We start from the raw sequence: 18,304 nt of genomic DNA on the forward strand, positions 1-18,304 counted from the left end.
AGACCTTCTCAACGCACGCACGCACGCACGTTCTTACCTCTTTGTCCCTGCTTTCGCTGTTCTACCTGCCTAGATACTCTCACTACCTGGGTACATTTCTCTTTTTCAAAAAGGCACGGATCCTTCATGGTTGGTCCACAGCTAATATTGCCTCCCAGACATGACTCCCCCTTCCTCTGAACTTCATTTGTTAAGTAACCCTTCTTTTTTTAAATCTCCGTCACATAACAGTCTCCTGCCTGTGCAGCTGAGCGTGCCTCCTGGGTGCCCAGCACATTGCTCCGCACTCTCCTGTGGCAGGTGTCACAGTCCATATGGTCAGTTGTCGATGGGCTTGTCCTCTGACCCTCCTCTCTCTGCCCTCCCAAACTAGATCCTGAGCTCCTTGAAGGGGGACCAGTTTTATTCTTCTCTCTGTTGCCTGCACACCCGCATTTTACATTAGGTAGCACAGTATGGTTTTACTGACTTGTTCTAAATTGAAATAGGCTACGACTGCAGCATATGGCATTGAAGGACTTCCCGACAAAGAGGGAGAAGTTAGGAGATTCTTCCCTGGATATTTCCCAGGGAGAAAAGCTTCCATCTGGGAAGAATCACCCAGGACGAAGGGAGTTGGGTCAAACAAGGCTCCCAAAGGACCTGGTCATCTCAAGAAGCCTGTCCTGCCACCTAAGACTGACAGTGACCCCTGCTTCCCAGGTTCTCTTGGGAAACCTGCATGTAGCTCCCAGGGCCCTAGGGGGTCATCTCAGGCAAGGCATCTGGGGAGGAATCCCCTTCTCGTGGCCTTAGGATTCAGGTCCCCCTGCCCATCCATCCCTCAGAGAAGTGTGCTTGTGTCCCTTTTTCTGTCTCTCTCCCTCACCACCACCCTCGACATTCCAGCCTAGGGCAGGGGGAGGCCAGCAGACACAAAGCCCTCTGTGTATGGGGTGGTATGTGTACCCCACCCTCCACCCAGAGGACACAATGCTCCTTCTGCTCCCTGTAGTCAGCCCCCTACAACCACCTCTCAACTGCACATGCCAGGCTGCAATTGGTTACTGGCTCAGGACAGCCCCCTCATACTGGGGCCCTGGGGGATTTTAAGCGGGTTCCAGGAACCCCCCGCTCAGTTCCTGGTCCCCCACTCTCCCAACCCTGCAGACCCTGCCCCAGCTATGGCTCCTGGGGCTCCCTTGTCCAGCCCCAGTTCTATCCTGGCCGCACTGCTCTTCTCCTCATTGGGTAAGTGGAACCACCCCAGCCTGGGGCCCTGGGACTCAGGTTCTCTCTGCAAACTTCCCACTACCTTCCCTGTACTGCCCACTGCTATTAAAGAAAGAGTGAGAAGGACCAGGAAGAGGATATTCTATTCAGAGAAAAAATACATAGTTTGGAGGGAGGCATAAAGGTATTCTGTGAAGGGAGAAGGTAAAAGAGAATGTAGAGAGCTTCTCTGAGGTGGACCATACTAGACCCAGGTTGGGAATCGGTAACATGGCCCAGAGCCATGCTGAGGGCCTGAGGGAAGCAATGTTAGAGCAAGATAAGGACCAGGGTCAGACACCTGAGTCTGGTTCCTACTCATGGTCTAGTACAGAGGTACCAACCCTTAGTTTCCATGAAGGGAACATCCAGGGGTTGTGATCTAAGGAAAGGCCCCACGTTTGTGGTCCCAGCTCCTTGGGTCCTTTGCCTCTGGGTGCCTCAGTTTCCCTCTGTGGATCAGTTGTCTAATATGTGGGCGAAAGGAGTGGGAGGAAGGGTTTATGAGATTCTAGGATTTTGTTCATCGAAAGCTGTCTTCCTTCATAAGTTGATCGACCCCTTCCTTGCCCCATGGTAGATGTTGGGTGAGCAAGAGAAGGTCAAAGCAGGGTGATTGAACGGGTCCTTCTTCTCTGAACTGTTCTGGAGCAGCAGGCAAATGGGTGGGGGCTGCTCAGGATGGCCAACGTTCTCTGCTGTCAACTTCTTGGTCCTCAACCCAAACCCAGACTCTTCTGGGCTGTACTGGACTATTGGGGCCCCTGAGGAAACGCTGGGGAAAGGCGTGGAGAGGGGGAGTGTTCTGTCCCAGCACCTGCCCCACTCACTGAGCAGAGCTGAAGGGCAGTGGGGGACATTAGAACAGGAAGAAGAGGAGGTGGACCCAATGAATAACTTTCAATGTATTACATGCTGAGGTGGGAGATTCAGGACCATGTGGGGGCGGCATGAGCCCCCAACATTGCTCAGACAGCGGATCTCTGTTTGGCTGCTCGCTCCCCATCTCGTAGAACAAAAGAGTCTACAATTGCCCCCACTCGGCCAGCCCACACACGCAATTCCCTGGAATGGCCTTTCTTGTGTGGGTGAGTCTTGGGCGTGGCACTGACCCAGAACGGCCATGAGGAGGGTGAGCAGGTGGAACCACAGAGCGCTCACACGCAGTCAGCTGAGCTCTGGACTTGGGGTTTTGCGCTGTACCCAGCTTCCCCTGGGGATTTCCTTCCTGATCTCCCGGTCAAGGGTCAGCAGTATGGCAACCAGAGATTCAGCAGTGAGGACAACTGGGCCAGGGAAGAAGACTTAACACTTTCTAGTTATCTTCTTTTTTTTTTCCTGTAGAAAAATTTGATTTTGCTCTACTGAGAAATACTGTGCAGCTTTTAAAAAGAAGATTGTCTCTATGAATCAACATGGAAACCCCTACATATATTATTTTATATACACATATTCTTAGGCATAAGTACCTGCATATCTTGAGTTTATTAAGTTCATATTGAATTTGATTCACAGAAAAAGGCTACACATTAAACTGATAACAGCCTGGCTGGTGTTGCTCAGTGGTTGAGTGTCCCCGGTTCAATTCCCAGCAGGGCACAGCCTGGGTTGCAGGCTTAATCCCCAGTAGAGGCGTGCAGGAGGCAGCCAATCAATGATTCTCTCTCATCATTGACAGTTCTCTGTCTCCTTCTCCCTTCCTCTCCAAAATCAATAAAAATATATTTTTTAAAAATGATAACAGACAGGGAAGGAATTGGTTGAGGGGGTCTCAAGAGAGACTTTAGCTTTATCTCTATTGCTTGAATAGTTTATAAGAAGAATGTAATATGTGTTACCTGTATAATTTATAATAAATTTAAAAAATTGTAAAGCCTGCATCATAGGGATGGCTTACGGGAAACTGAGCCTCAGGGAAAGGGAGACTCGCAGACAAACGCAAGCCCCTGGCTGTCCCCCAGGGAACAGTCACTGCCCATTTCCTCGCTCAGGCCGCTGACAAGCTTGGACCAACACAGCATTTCAATCTGCTATTCAGTGAGTCGGGAGACTTGGGCCTCAGAATGTATCATTTCTGCCCCAGTCTCTTCTCGGCCCACTTGACCTGAGCAGGACCTGCCCTCACCTACTCGGTGTCCGTGTGGGGCCCCCAGCACCCGCTCCCCTCTGTTTGCAGTGCTGTCCCTGGCCCAGGCCATTGTCGTGTACACGGACAGGGAGGTCCATGGCGCTGTCGGCTCCCGAGTGACCCTGCACTGCTCCTTCTGGTCCAGCGAGTGGGTCTCGGATGACATCTCCTTCACCTGGCGCTACCAGCCCGAGGGGGGCCGCGATGCCATCTCAGTGAGTGCCTGGGGGACCCTGGGGCTGCATCGGAGAGGGCGCTTCCGAGGCCACAGGCAGGAGAACTCGGGCGGCGGCGGGTGGGGAGGGTCCTTTATGAGCCACGACCCCCGGTGGTGGCGGGCAGGCCCACCTTGGCCGCCGGAGCCTGTCTGCACGTCCCCTCCCGCCCGCCCCAGCCCAGGCCCCGCGCCTGTGGCTGGAACCGCCCCGCCCTGGCTCCGCAGATCTTCCACTTCGCCAAGGGGCAGCCCTACATCGACGAGGTGGGGACCTTCAAGGAGCGCATCCAGTGGGTAGGGAACCCGCGCTGGAAGGACGGCTCCATCGTCATCCACAACCTGGACTACAGCGACAACGGCACGTTCACCTGTGACGTCAAGAACCCCCCGGACATCGTGGGCAAGACCTCGAAGGTCACACTCTACGTCTTCGAAAAAGGTGCGCGAGGAGACGGAGGGCGGGTCTGCGGCCCTGGGAGGCGGGCGGAGGCAGCTGGGGTCACCCCGCCCGCAGCGGAGGGGCAGGTCCGGCGGGTCTCTCACTGTCCCTCCCTCCCAGTGCCCACGCGCTACGGGGTGGTGCTGGGCGCGGTCGTCGGGGGCGTGCTGGGCGCGGTGCTGCTGCTGCTGCTGCTCTTCTACCTGGTGCGGTACTGCTGGCTGCGCAGGCAGGCGGCCCTGCGGCGGCGGCTCAGGTAGGGGCGCCCGGGGAGGGGGCGGGGGGGGGGGAGGGGCAGGGGGAGGGGAGCGCCCCGCCCACACCCCGTCTCCCCGCAGCGCCATGGAGAAGGGGAAGCTGCACAAGTCTGGGAAGGACTCCAAGCGCGGCCGGCAGGTTAGCGGGGCTCGGGGCCGGGACCCGGGGCGGGCGGGACGGGCAGGTGACTGACTGCGCCCCTCCCCAGACGCCCGTGCTGTACGCCATGCTGGACCACAGCCGGAGCACCAAGGCGGCCAGTGAGAAGAAGTCCAAGGGGCTGGGGGAGTCTCGCAAGGATAAGAAATAGCGGTTAGCGGGCCGGGCGGGGGCTCGGGGCGCAGGGGCGGAGGCCCCCCAGGGCGCGCAGGTGGTGGTCATCGAGATGGAGCTTCGCAAGGACGAGCAGAGCTCGGAGCTCAGGCCCGCAGTCAAGTCCCCCAGCAGAACCAGCCTCAAGAACGCCCTCAAGAACATGATGGGCCGGGACTCGGACCCGTGACCAGCCCAGGCCCTGCCAGAGCCGGGGGTCCGGGCTCCCTTTGCCCCTCTAGCTGCCTGCCCTGCCCTCACTTCCCTCTGAGATGTAAGTTTCACTCCAAAATTCATTCCCCAGGCACGTCATACTCTCCCCCACCTTCACCCCCTGGCTTTCTGGGAGTCCAGGGCCTGATCCTACCCTGCACCGCCCCCAAGGACTGTGTGTTTGGTGCCTGTCCCTCCGGCACCGAGAAGAAAGGGACCTTGCTACCCCGCGCCTCGACTCCAGGCCACCTGCACACGTGCCCCTGCACCCAGCCTGTCCCGCTGCCTCTTCCCTCCCTGACCCTCCCACCCCTCCGTCAGGGGCCCTGCCCTACTGTGTGCTCTCAGCTAACACCGGGTCATCCAGATCAGCCTCCCTGCAGGGTTTATTTCGGTTCTTTTATTTTTTTAATCCAAGCTTGTTGGTTGGTTTGCCGGTGCCCTTGCTCTGACCCCCATGACTGAGTACCAATGACGTCATGTGGATGTTTGGATTCCCCGCCCCCATTACGTCCTTCAGGGAGTCCGCCGCGCAAGGCCCCCCGACAACCGCCCTCGGGCGGGCAGCTCTGAGCACTGTCCTGGGGCCCGAGTTCCTGGGGGAGGAGGGACAACGATCCTCAGGTCAGGAGTTGAGGAAAGGGGCAGATGAGCCTTAAGAAATGGCTTTTAAACAACCACACAGAAAGGAGGAAAACAAATGGGAACTAGGGTGAAAGGGAAGAGGCCACACTCCCAGCCACAGGGGATTCTTAGAATTTTTCTACATTCTGTATATTTCTTCTCAACCCCCGAATGTCCTCATATGTTTAATAAACACTGACATTTCCAGAAGCTGCTGCCTCCATCTCTGCTGCCTCGTTCTTCTGGGAATAGCCCTTGCCCTCTCCAGCCCCCCAACCCCCCCCCCCACCCCCACCCCCCCCCACCCCCCCCCACCCCCCGCCCACAATTGGTTTCCCTGAAGAGCTTGGTTGCTGGTGCGGCTCACACAGCGCAGGGAAGTGCACTGTGAAGTGGCTCACGAGGCACACGCCAGCCTTCACCAACACCCAGCGGAGTGGGCGCATGCTGTGTGCGCACCCGCTTGGAGAGAAGATGGGGAAGGGGCGGCAGCAGCTCACTGGAGTGATCCCAGGGAAGGCCGGAGCTGCAGAGGCCACCGCACTGCAAACAGCTCTGGAAATGATGGAAACGCAGCCAGGGGAGAGGGCCAGAGAGAGAGGCAGAGGCGCCGAAGGGAGCGCCCTGCAAGGACTGAAGGCAGGAATGAGAGATGGAAGAGCCCCGTGGGAAAGCTGACTGTGTTGGGGCCCGATGGAGGAGAGGGCGACGACCCCAGGCCCTGGCAGTAGGCTGTCAGGGAAGCAGGACCCTTGTCCCTTCAGGGGCCTGACTTACTGCCAAGATCCTCTCCCAGTTTGGGCTTGAGAACGTACCTCAGCACCCCTGCTCCTCAGGGCTGCACACCCAGCTCTGCCACCCGCGTCAGCGGAAAACGCCAGAAGGAGATCAGAGCGGACAGGGTGGGTACCGCCAGTGCTTTCGCCGGGACTTTCCAGCACAGTCTCTTCTGCTGACCGGTAGTAGCAGGTTTAGCTCACAGAATAAGGCCGTCGAGCAAGTCCTGGCGATTGGTATTCAGGATCGTGTCTCCAGCGGTAGGAACTGGAGGACAGGAGAGAAAAGGGGGTTCCAGGGCCCAGGAGGAGTTGCGGGCGCAGAGGTGGCAGAAATGAGCAGCGGGCGGAGAAGCGGGTTTCAGGGACCTGCTGAGCGTTGGCCTCGGACTCTGCAAAGGAGGCCCAGCCCTCTCTCAGGTCAGAACACTCTCCCCACACTGAGCCTGTGTTTGGCAGCCACACCGTGTCCCTAACGTGCGTATGGGGGCAAGTGTAACGGGAAAGGGAAACAATCATTTCCGCACCATACAGCCTGAGCAGTGGAGCCTGCGGAGGGGCTGGTGACAGACCTCCCGCTGCCTTCCGCCAGCCCAGAGCCCCACCCCGAGCCTCACCCCACAGGAGCCCTACTCTCCCTGCCCCTCCAGGGACCGAGGGGACAGGAGCAGGCGCAGTAACAGGGGCCTCCCTGTGCCTTAGCTCCATCCTCCCATGCCTGGGCTTGGAGGCACAGCCTGCCTGGCTCCCTGCTCACAGCTGTTAAGTGGTTTCACTTCCTGCGTTTGGCTCTGGTTTCCAGGTACGAAGCTCAAGTCTCAACAATGTAAACTCATTTGAAAGCCATCATTTTATTTAATTCATGGTTTAAAGTCTTCAGTGTGGCCCAGTCATCTTCTTCCACTACATTGGCCCTAACAGTTGTGTGTGTGGGGGGGGGGGCGGTGGGTAAAGCAGCAGGGACAGCTAGGACAGGTCACGTGGGACAGGGAGCAAGATGACGGGGTGTGCCCTCGGCTGGAGGGGAAGGGAAGGGAGCAGGCCCGGGGTGGAGGCAGCAGTGTGGGCGTGAAGCAGGGTGTGGGCAGGTTGGGGCGAGAGGTGGGCTTCGGCGAGAAAGTGCTCAGCACCTGCCCTCCCTGGGGCCAGCACTCACCCTCCTCCCAAGAAAAATCAGAAGTAGAGGTTAAACGGCTCCACTAGAGGGTTATTGTTGTTTCTGTAATTGTGAAACAGCTAAAACCTCACGGAGCGGCTATTCCCTTCTGTCCCGACTCCACAGTGGGGCCGGCGGGAGCTCCAGGGGTCACCTGGTCTGCGTGGCCTCTGAGGAGGCTAGATGTGGGGTTAGGGGCAGGCAGTCTCCCTGGCAGCAGCCTGTGTCCTCAGAGATCCCTCTCACTGTCCTTCCTCCCCAGTCTACCCCCAGCTCCCATGCCCCTGCCTCTGCCCTGCCCCAGCCTTGATGGTGAAGGCAACACCCTTTGCCTGGCCCAGTCCCCCTGCGTTCCTGGGACTCATCTACTCAGCAGACACTGATGTGAAAGCTGCTGCCGCGGGTCTCCAGGGGCTCCCGTCCCCACCACCGCTTGGCGCAGCAGGAAGTGGAGGTGGCAGTGCAGAGGGTGTGAGGGAATGTTACCTGAAGTGGGACTGTTGTAACGACAGGCAGACAGTGACAGTGCGTTATCCCCCCCCAGGCACCCGACTCTGAAGACTTCCCCTCCCTCCCACACTGTACGAGGGAGGGGCCCTCAGCCTCAAAGCCTCTTCTACTTCAACTCACGGGGCAGAGGAACTGGTTAAGGAGGCTTAGACCAAGGAGAAGCTGGCCCACCCTCAGGCAAGTGGCTGCCAGCTGAATTCTTCCCCTGTCCTATATTCCTCATGCTCTGCTGCTGTGATGACTTGAGGGGCCACAGAAAATAGCAGATAAGGGTCAAACTTGCCCGAATGAGGGGGGTTAGCAGGGGTGAGGAACCTTCTTTCTGCCGAGGGCCATTTGGATATTTAAAGCATCATTCACAAGCCACACAAAACTATCAACTTAAAAATTAGCCTGCTATATTTGATCAAACATTTAATTAACTCACTCCTAATGCCTTGGCAGGGCCAGACCCAATAAATGATTTTGTGGACCTCGTAGGGGCCCGAGGGCCAGACGGTCCCACCCGGGATAGAGGGACAGAGACAAGGCGCGTGGAAGCCAGAGCTGCGGAGTGTGGGAGTGGGGCGGGCGGGGCTGGCACTCAGGAGCTGGGGTCCTTTTTCCTCTTCTGGAATCTCCGGAACTTGCCCTGAATGGCCAGGGCAGCCTTCTCTGTCTCCGGTGCTGTCAGGTCGATGTCCACCTCCTCCTCCCCCCCATCGGCCTTCTTGGCATTGCCAGCTTCCCCTGCAGGCGGTGAGATTCCCGCGTGAGTAACCCTGCACAGCCAGCCCCTCCTCCAGGCCCCAAATGCTGAGGTCAAGCCCACCCCTGTGGCCTCCGCGAGCCCAGTGTCGCCTGGAGCCAGAGGCAGGAACCCAGGCCCAGGGGAGCTCCGCTGCGCCTGCACCAAGACCACAGGTGCCTCTCACCACCTGTTCCCAAACCTACAGTCCAACCCCAGAGCTCATCGTGTTCCCCAGCTGTCCCTCAGCTTCCAATGAAGACCGGTGGCTGGATTATTGATTAGTTCCTTCCTGTCTTGGGCCTGTCTCCAACCCACTCCAGAGCCAGTTTCTAAAACCAGAGAGTAAACACTGGGAGGTGTACCTCTTGGGGAAACGTGGCAGGAAGCCTATAGAGACAGTAGTTCTAACCCAGTGCTTTGTTCCCTTATCCACACTCAGGGGCTCCAGACTTACAGCCCTGCCTGTCTTCATGTCCAGGTGTCACTCACCTGCTCTGTGACCTGCCCAGCCCAAGCCCACTCACCCTTTTCCTCTGGGCCAGGTGCCTGGTTGGCTGCTGGGGATGTTTTGGTGTTAAGCTGAGAAAGAAAAATCAGAATATTAGACATTCATGGCAGTATTATGGTACCAACCCCTTCAGACTCACCCTCATCACGTCCCAGCCCTCCTATTACGAGGCGCATTCCCTAGTCTTTTGAAAAAGTGGGTATTGAGATCAGAGAGGTAGAAAGTCATCAGAATCCATTCAACAGGTGTTTACTGGTGCCAGGGAAATTGCAGAGGACAAAGCAAAAACCTCGCCCTCGTGAAGTTACATTCTAGTGCAGTTGATGGCGAACCTATGACATGCGTGTCAGAGGTGACACACGAACTCATTTTTTTGGTTGATTTTTCTTTGTTAAGTGGCATTTAAATATATAAAATAAATATCAAAAATATACATCTTTGTTTTACTATGGTTGCAAATATCAAAAAATTTCTATATGTGACACGGCACCAGAGTTAAGTTAGAGTTTTTCAAAATGCTGACACGCCAAGCTCAAAAGGTTCGCCAACACTGTTCTAGTGTAAAGATTAATAAATAAAACAGGCCAAAACTGGTTTGGCTTGGTGGATAGAGTGTCGGCCTGTGGACTGAAGGGTCCCAGGTTCGATTCTGGTCAAGGGCATGTACCTTGGTTGCGGGCACATCCCCAGTAGGAGGTGTGCAGGAGGCAACTGGTCAATGTTTCTTTCTCACTGATGTTCCTAACTCTCTATCCCTCTCCCTTCCTCTCTGTAAAAAATCAATAAAATATATTTAAAAATAAATAAATAAATAAATAAAACGGCCCCCTGGCCGGGCGGCTCAGCTGGTTGGAGGTCATCCTGCGCACCGAAAGGTCACAGGTTTGATCCTGGTCAGGGCTCATGCCCGGGTTACGGTGATCCCCAGTTGGGGTGCAATTGGGAGGCACTGATTGATGGGATGTTTCTCACATCAATGTTTCTCTCTCCCTAAAATTAATAAAAACAAACAACACGGTATTATGTCAGTGTTGCTAAGTGCTACAGAGAAAGGCAAGGAAGGGAGGTAGGGGTGTGGGTGGTCGTGGGGAACTACGGCTCCACACCAAGTGCTCAGGCAGCGCCTGAGAGCCGGCGGGCCAGCAAGGGCTGAAGGAGAGAAGGAGTCAGGGGTGTGGTGTCCAGGCAAGAGCTCTCAGGGGCCTGGGGGTGGGGGAGGGGGGTGACTAGCCTGTGTGAGGGATGCCGCTGGAGTGGAGAGAGGAAGGAGGAAAGGGGGTATGGAGATGAGCAGAGATAAACGGGGGGGGGGGGGGGGGGGGGGGCGGGAGGTTGGGCAGTTACATAGGACATTACAAGTCTTTCTAAGGAGTTTACTTTCACTACAAGTGAGAGGGGATGCATGCAGTTGGCATAAAAGGGGCCCAGGAGAGGAAGCAGAAAACTAGGCAGGGGTGACCAGCCTGGGTCAGCACGGTGGCACTGGAGGTGATGAGCCGTGTTTGATTCTGGGTATCTTTTCAAGCTATGAGCAATGTAATTGGTTGATTAATTGATTGGATAAGAGACATTGCGAGAGAGGAGTCAAGGATGACATCCAAAGAATGTCATTTGGCCTGAGGAACTTTAAACAATGGAGTTGCCATTTCCCAAGACGGAGGAGCCCCAGGAAGAGACTGAGAGGGTCAGGAGCTTCTCTTGGACAATCTGAGATGCCCATTAACTATCCAAGAGGAGAGGCTGTTATAAGCAGCTGGGTATTGGAGACGAGGTAGAGAGAAGCATCTGCCCTGCAGAGAGAAATGAGCAGCAATTCACAATGTGGATGGCGTTTAAAGCCAGGAGGTTGGATGAACCACCCGGGGTGAGTTCAAATAGAGCAGATAGAGAAGAGAAAAGGGTCAAGTCCTGGAGTATTTAGTGATTAGAGGTTACAGAAATGAGGAAAAATCAATAAAGAAAATGGAAAAGACGTCAGGTGGGAGGAAAGCCAGGAGACTGCAGCAGCTCAGAAACCACGAGAAGCAGACACGCCCAGGAGAAGGAGGACTGCCCCACCTGCAGGCCCCACCAGCAGGCCTGTGCTGCTAGGAGGGCTGAGCACTGACCACTGGGGTGGCTGCGGAGATCATGGGACACTGACAGAGAAGGTGCAGGGGAGGTGGGAGCAATCCCTGGATGTGGTGGGTTCCTGGGGGACACAGAGGCACATTCTATAGTCCTATGATCTCTGACTTCAAGTCCAACACTCTATTGCCAGCACATCCCTGACTCTAGTCCTTGCTTTAACTGTTTCCTTCTGTTGGACTCTGAGCCTGTTCCCTTAATCCATTCGTTCTTTCCTCTCACCACAGGCCCTCTAGACACCTCCCCTCTCTTCAGCTCTACTTCCCTTCCCACGTCAGCTAACTGTGAGAGCCCGCTAAGCAGGAAAGTGTGTCCAACTGAACCCCACGGGCCAGCCCTCTTCCTCTGCCCACCGGCCAGGTCCCTTCCTGAGTCTCTCCTGCGGTCACTGACCCGGCATGGAGCCATGACACAGCTACTCTCTGGCCCCCAAGGGTTCACAGCTCCATTAGGCTTACATGTTAGAGGTCACCGGGGAGGTCAGAAAAGAGTGCTTTAAAGAGAAGAAACCCCAATTACCCACAATGCCTTCCGGAGCACTTAAACCATCGCTCCTGACCAAGTTGTGCCATTCACCTTTGTATCATAAAGATGGTTCTGTCAACCCCTCGCCTCAGGATAGTTTGTCAGTATTGTCTTGGCAAAGCACCTGCAAACAGTCAGAGCAGAGGATTTAGATGTTGTTTCCCTGTTGCCACTGCTGGTGAACAGGCACTCGTCACTCTAGCCCACTGGTCCTGCCGCTCCTCCAGCTGTGCTTCCGACTCTCTTTGTCTCCGTTATTTAAAAAAAAAAAAAAAATATATATATATATATATATATATATATATATATATATTATTGATTTTTTTACAGAGAGGAAGGGAGAGGGATAGAGAGTTAGAAACATCGATGAGAGAGAAACATCGATCAGCTGCCTCCTGCACACCCCACTGGGTATGTGCCTGCAACCAAGGTACATGCCCTTGAGCGGATCGAACCTGGGACCCTTGAGTCCGCAGGCCGATGCTCTATCCACTGACCCAAACCGGTCAGGGCTGTCTCCGTTATTTTTAATGGTGTTGCCTCAGCAACCACTGTCGCCAGGAGAGGCAAGATAGTGTCACCCCCTCTGCTCCAAGCGGCAAGTCAGACTAACCTTGGGGAAGGTAACCCACCCAGCTTTCCCCCTCCTAAGCCCGTGGTACTCTTTAAAGGGGGGTCAGCGGGCATTGGCAGCAGCAGCAGATAGGACGAGGCAGCACGTCACCCCACTGTGCAGCAGGGCCCTGCTCTGCACGGAACAGCTCGGATGTGTGCGATGAAAACACGTCACACACACAGTACAGCAGCGTTGCCAGAATCGCTCTGTCCAGATGAACAGACACTCAGAATCCCGCCCCCAGCCCAGGGCAGGGCAATGTAAAAAGAGCCTGAATTCTAAAAATCCTAAACATGAGCCCACAAGACCCCTTTTTGCCTTTGTGCTGACGTGAGTCCAAGGCTTTGTAAGCTCCCTGCTTGCTTAGAGGCAGAAGGTGAAGGGAGACAGAAGTTATTGCTTCCAAGTGGAGACAAAGAGACTTTGCCTCCCTGCCCCCACCAGGGGCCCTCTGTCCTGCTGACACATTCTCCCCCATGTTAAGTGAAGGTCACAGCCAAAGGACCCAGAGCGGCCTGGGCGCTGGCGCCGGAAGCCCTGCCTGCTGGTGCCGGAGCACTGCTGGGGCCAGGCCGCCTCCGCCTGCACAGCCTGCGGTCCTCCACCGCTCCGGAGGCTCGCTCAAGGTCACCCTCGGGTCAGAACAGAAACAGAACGAGGTGCACATTCTTCTCCCAATACATGGAATAAAACCCAAATACCTCTGTCTCAGACGCCTCCTATGAGGACTGCAGTCCCCAGCCCCGGTCTGTCCCTCTGTCCCTCTGCCCTCAGCCCCCGCACCCAGTGCCCTGGCATCACAGGCAGGTCCCTCGGCCTTGCTGGCTCAGGGAGGCGGAGAGTCAACAGCCCTTCCGTCCCCAGCAGGGGCTGCGGCAGGGTAATGAGCGGTTGTTTGCGGTGCTCTGCGCACAGCGCGGGGGTGTGTGTGGGGGGGGGGTGTCCCGACTGTAATCTTCAGGCGCATCCCACCCGCCCTGACGTCCCACACAGACGCACGGATCCCCCGCCCCCTGAAAGCACTCAGCTGGAGGGCTCGGCGTGGGAGGGAGGCAGCACCAAGGACTACAGCCAGCGGTGGGGGTGGGGAACCTCGGGGGCCAGCCTCCCCCCCTCCCCCCCAGCCCCACTGAAGCAACCGTCAGGCTTCAGGGAGAGATGTGAGAAGGGCGAGGTTTGGGGCCTTGTCTAGAGGCGCCTGCAGGTCTCTGAAGAAGCGGTTTTGGATCTGCTTCTGACTTGGCTCACTCATGCCGGCGAGTCATTCTGGGAAAGGGGAGCCGCTTGCACGGCCATCTGGAGGGGGATGTAGATCATGGGCTTAGCGGAACCCCCGCGGGCTTTCGCTGTTGCTCGGCCAGCCTAGCGCATTCTTCTTCCCCCTCCCAGGCTTCTCTCCCCAAAGCCTGTGGTCTCCCTGGAAGTCAGTTGGCCAAATGCCGGAGGACCACACGCCCAGCCTTTGGTCACCGGGTACACTAGCTTTACGCGGACACCTGCAAGTCAAATGCTTCCTGCTGTTCAGAAAAAGCCTGTCTTCTGGTCCCTGCTGCTCTGCTGCTCTGGGAACAATGATGGACAGAAACGAAGCACCAGGGAAGGAGGGCCCCCACCCGCCCCTTTCGCTCACTCCTATTGCTTGTTCCACATTGGCACGCTCACCACACTGTTTCAAAGGAACCAGGCACCCAGTGAGGAAGGATAGCAGGTGCCCTGCCTCGCATCTTACCAGATGTGCCCACCGATGGACACCATTCTGTGTGGCTCGCTCTCCTTCTCTATCCTCTTGCTCAGCATTTATTAAATCACACTGCTTAGATTTCCTATAGAAAGTATTTATAATATATTCCTTAAAAGTTGCATGTTAATGAAGTTATTCTATATTCACTGGAGATAAAGAAATCTATGGAAAATTCTTTTGGGATGGGAGGTCAGCAGTCTGCCCTAGTCTTGGTTCAGGTACTGTGTAAATTTAGATAATGTTTGGGTTGGTTTCCTTATATGTAAAATGAGAAGTTTGGACCAGATGATTTCAGGGCTCCTTAACAAATCTAAAATATCACTAAAGTGTTTTGATATATTATTTGAGATTTTCTTGGTAAAAGGTATACCTGTATTTCTACCCTGAAGAATGATTGCAAAGTTAAATTTATTTTTGTCAAAGATAAAATAGACTAATGAAAGACAAATTGAAACTATAGATAAATAGAAAGAAAACGGGGAGACTTTCATTGAATCACTCCCTAGAGAAGATTACTGCCCTGACCCTCCTCCCTTCTCTCCCCCTGCACCCTCCCCCCTCAGCTAGGACCCTCCACAGACAGACATGGAGTTGCAACAGGTTTGTGCGTTTGGACCCCAGCCACGTTCCTCAGGGCCCTGTCCTGTAGAGAACTGATCACAGCTGCGGCTGGGAAAGAGTTGTCCGTATTCTCAGGTCACAGGGTGGCAAAGTCACCCACTTGTACTAGCCAGAGGCTCCTGCTCAAGCAGCTAAAGCCGACACCGGGATGTGGACTGAGTTCTGGTTTCTCTTACTTCAGAAGACAGATGTTTCCAGCAGTGAAAGGCATCCCAATCTTAGATGGCCAATACAGCCATGATAATAACAACTACCAATGAGAGAGAAACCTGCATTTCCTCCACGCCCTTACCAGGGTTCTAACAACTGGCTCACAGAAGACAGAACACGGTGATGTCACCCTGAGCAAACTCCCATCATGCAGCCTCAGACAGAGAGGCACAGGAAAGAGAATGTGATCCCCTAAGTATGAGATCCCATTCTGATTATTTAAAAGGACATCAGCAGAACAATAAAGGAGGGAATACCAGTTCTAAGCTCTCCCCTTTCTGCAGCCCCTGGCTGTCACAACAGGCGGGACCAACAGATTCCTCCAGCTGAGCTCCTCACAGCTGAGGAACCAACAGGATCACAGGACTTGCCATTGTGCCTTAAGCAGCTGAGCTACATCACATGACAAGGGATTACAGGAAAGAGCCCCCAAGGACTGAATGCATCTCCCCTTCTCATCCTTCGCTGAAACCAGAGAAAAGTTATTCAACTGTAAAAGCAGATTGCGATTCACAGCAATCAAGTCCTGAGCTGGAGGAGTCCCTGCAGCCCTTCTGCGCATGAGTGCGGCACACACACACACACACACACACACGCACACGCGCACACATGCACGGGGGAAGGGGGTGGCTCTACTGCAGTGCTGAGGGACAGCAAAGAGCCACCAAGGCAAAGTAGAGCTGAGACCCTCCCCAGCAGCCCCAACAGAATCCCTACACTCTTAGTTGTTTTGAGTCTGGAGACCACTTCTTCAGTTGAAATGGGAATCTTTAGAGAACCTAAGACCTCTCGTTTCATGCAGTTTCTCTGAAGCAAGAAGGTGGGGAGGTGAAGCTTATACAAGAGTCAGAGTGCACTGGGCCTTCCTGGGCTGCACACTCCAGCCTGTGAGAGGAGACCCCTGCAGCTGGGCGGAGGGGAATGAGGCGGTTTGGAGTCTCCCTGGAGGCCAGGGCTCTGGATAGCACTTTCGCTGTTCATCACACTTCACAAGAGGAAGAAGGCAGGCTGGGTTCTGGCCCCTAAGGAAGCAGGGCCCTTTAGGGATCTGGGTCAGTGACAGCTGGGCTCTGTGTGCACCCAGGTGGCTGCTTCTGGATTTTATAAATACTCATCCCTGAAGCCAGGCTCAGCTCTGGGGTAGGAGGCAGCTTTATGGTAAACTGCTAGTTAGAGCCAGTGACTCTGGCAGCCTGGGAGGCTGGGCAGCCCTGCACACACTGCTAGCTAGACCCCAAACGAGGCTTCCGCTCTCGTCATTTGACTGAGCTCCTGACCGAGGCTACTGCATGTGGCTGCTGAGCGAGACCACGTTGTTTTCCTCGCCACTGTGGCAGCTCTGCCACGCCGCCAAACACTACCCTGACGTCAGCCTCTGCAGTGTGTCCTACAGGGAGGCTGTGCGCGTCCCCAAAAAAGCACAGGCTAACCACCAGCTCCAGTGACACGGCCTTCAGATCAGACTCCCAGGGGATGGCTTAAATTGCAACCCACAGATTTAGAAACACCAGAAGGGGCATTGAGCTCCAGACCTCAGTGAAAAGAGGACAAAGAAAACCTCTTCTCATATTAGGGCTGAAAGAATCAAGAGAAAAGAAAATTTGAACCATTGTTTTTTTTTCTTTTTATTGATTGATTGATTTTTAACTTTTTATTGATTTCAGAGAGGAAGGGAGACGGAGAGATAGAAACATCCGTGATGGGAGAGCATCATTGATCGGCTGCCTCCTGCACCCCCCACTTACTGAGCATCAAGCCTGCAACCCAACCGGGCACGTGCCCTTGAGCAGAATTGAACCCGGGATCTTTCAGTCCGCAGGCCGATGCTCTATCCACTGAGCAAAACCAGCCAGGGCTCTTTTCTTTTTAAAAGGTGCACACACACACACACACACACGCACACACAAGCACAGCCACAACCAGTTGAGGGACTGGAGCCTTCCTTAGTCCATCTACAGCCCCCAGAGTAGCTGCATTTTCCAGGAGAAGCTTAGTGGACATGGCAACCAGGACAACAGAGCAGTTGGCACTAATTGGCTCCCTGGACACCGGCTTTCGCAGGAGACAGCAGAGCTCCCCCTGCAGGTGGGTCTGCACTGAGCCCAGGCTCCAGGCGGCTGGCCCTTCACGAACCGCATCCTGGAGAATCCTTGTGCTAGTTTCCTGTCACACTCTAAAATATTGTTTTTAATGGAGAAAATGACAATAGCTAGCTAGCCTGAGTGCCTCCTCTGTGCCAGGTGCTGTCTAGTACTTTGTAGTATGAGCTCAGTGAATCATCAGAACAGCCAGCACTGTCCTCATTTGACAGATTAAAGGCAGGAAGCGCAGAAAGGGGCGTGACCTGCCTACGGCCACAGCTGGTAAGTGTGCGGGCTCAGAGCGGGTTGGAGGAGACCCCGTGCTGCGAAGGGCTGCAGACCCCAGCTGTGTGCTCCCGCCAGACCAGATCCGGGAAGGGAGGCCCTGGACTCGGGACGGAGAGGTTCCCGCCGCCCATTGGCCCACCGACGAGCAGTGCTCCGCGGGAGAGGACACCTGCTGGGGGCTGGTCTGGTGGGATGGACGCCGAGGAGCCTCACAAAGGACCCAGGATGTCAGCCGCGCTGCAGGCAGCTCTGCGGAGGGGCCTCTCCCGGAGCCGGCCAGGCCCCAGGGGCTGCGGACGCCAGCGGTCTCGGGGCTGAGCCGGGCCGAGGCGGGAGTCAGGGCCGTGACGGGGCTCCCGGCAGCGTCGGGGCAGATGCGGGGCGGCCCCGCGCGGGGACTCAAAGCCTCCCTCCCCTCCAGTCCCTTCGCAGAGCCGGGACGGGGGAGGGTCTCCGCGGCCCGGGCGGCGTGCCCTTCCCCACCCCCGGACCGGAGCACCTCCCGTCTTCCTCCCGGGAGCCCCCGGCGCTGGGCCGCTCACCTCGCTCATCTCGGCGGATGGACAAACGGGCGGACTGACGGAGCGGGCGGCACGTGCAGCGTGGCGTGGGCCTGGGGCGACGGCGGGAGCTGCGGGCTGGGCACGGCTGCCGGGGGAGGCGAGGAGCGTCAGTGCGGGGCCTCCGCTCCGCGCCCGCGCCCGCTCGCTCCCGCCGGACCCGCCGCCTGGGTCGCAGCGGTCAGGTCGCAGCCCGTCTGTACCCGCCCGCTTCGCGCCGCCTCGGCCCCGCCTTTTATAGTCAGCTCCGGCCCCGCCTCCAGCCCGACCAATAGATGCGCCCCTGCTGCAGAGTGACAGCCCCTCGCAGCCAATGGAGGCGGGCTTAGAGGTCTCGGAGCTCCAACGCGGGGCCGGCAGTCGGAGCGCGGGAAGGAGGGGCACCGCCGCGGCAGAGCCGGGAAGGTGCCGCC

The 18,304-nt window shown here is 56.1% G+C and overlaps 2 protein-coding genes across 4 annotated transcripts; one reads left to right on the forward strand and one right to left on the reverse strand.

Moving 5' to 3' along the window:
- Nucleotides 1-1,003: 1,003 nt before the first annotated feature.
- On the forward strand, nucleotides 1,004-5,652 carry MPZ (myelin protein zero). Of its 2 annotated transcripts, none has more exons than XM_070395750.1 (6): nucleotides 1,004-1,230; nucleotides 3,428-3,594; nucleotides 3,822-4,035; nucleotides 4,156-4,291; nucleotides 4,374-4,431; nucleotides 4,502-5,652. In XM_070395750.1, exons 1-6 carry the CDS (start codon nucleotides 1,026-1,028, stop codon nucleotides 4,601-4,603), a joined length of 882 nt encoding a protein of 293 aa, XP_070251851.1. In that variant the 5' UTR covers nucleotides 1,004-1,025; the 3' UTR covers nucleotides 4,604-5,652. The 2 variants fall into 2 exon arrangements, with proteins under 2 accessions (XP_070251851.1, XP_070251852.1); XM_070395751.1 differs by having other exon boundaries at nucleotides 1,005-1,230; nucleotides 4,910-5,652.
- Nucleotides 5,653-6,359: 707 nt separating this feature from the next.
- PCP4L1 (Purkinje cell protein 4 like 1) lies at nucleotides 6,360-18,096 on the reverse strand. Of its 2 annotated transcripts, XR_011468761.1 has the most exons (4): nucleotides 17,874-18,096; nucleotides 9,139-9,193; nucleotides 8,312-8,613; nucleotides 6,360-6,486 (listed from the first exon to the last, which is right to left on the reverse strand). XR_011468761.1 is itself a non-coding variant. In XM_070397676.1 (3 exons), the coding sequence occupies exons 1-3, from the start codon at nucleotides 17,880-17,882 to the stop codon at nucleotides 8,468-8,470; spliced, it is 210 nt and encodes a 69-aa protein (XP_070253777.1). In that variant the 5' UTR covers nucleotides 17,883-18,096; the 3' UTR covers nucleotides 7,061-8,467. The 2 variants fall into 2 exon arrangements, 1 of the variants encoding a protein (XP_070253777.1); XM_070397676.1 differs by lacking the exon at nucleotides 6,360-6,486 and having other exon boundaries at nucleotides 7,061-8,613.
- Nucleotides 18,097-18,304: the final 208 nt, after the last annotated feature.

The sequence above is a fragment of the Myotis yumanensis genome, unplaced genomic scaffold (assembly GCF_028538775.1).
Source record: "Myotis yumanensis isolate MYYU_CA2020_CCGP unplaced genomic scaffold, mMyoYum1.0.hap1 SCAF_17, whole genome shotgun sequence".
Lineage (NCBI taxonomy): Eukaryota > Metazoa > Chordata > Mammalia > Chiroptera > Vespertilionidae > Myotis > Myotis yumanensis.

Coding starts and splice junctions, on each gene's coding strand:
- PCP4L1 (XM_070397676.1), bottom strand. Junction 8,614..9,138: donor ACCTGGCCCAGAGGAAAAGG/GTGAGTGGGCTT, acceptor CACCGCCTGCAG/GGGAAGCTGGCAATGCCAAG.
- MPZ (XM_070395750.1), top strand. CDS start 1,026: ATGCCAGGCTGCAATTGGTTACTGGCTCAGGACAGCCCCCTCATACTG. Junction 1,231..3,427: donor ACTGCTCTTCTCCTCATTGG/GTAAGTGGAACC, acceptor CTCTGTTTGCAG/TGCTGTCCCTGGCCCAGGCC. Junction 4,432..4,501: donor ACTCCAAGCGCGGCCGGCAG/GTTAGCGGGGCT, acceptor GCCCCTCCCCAG/ACGCCCGTGCTGTACGCCAT.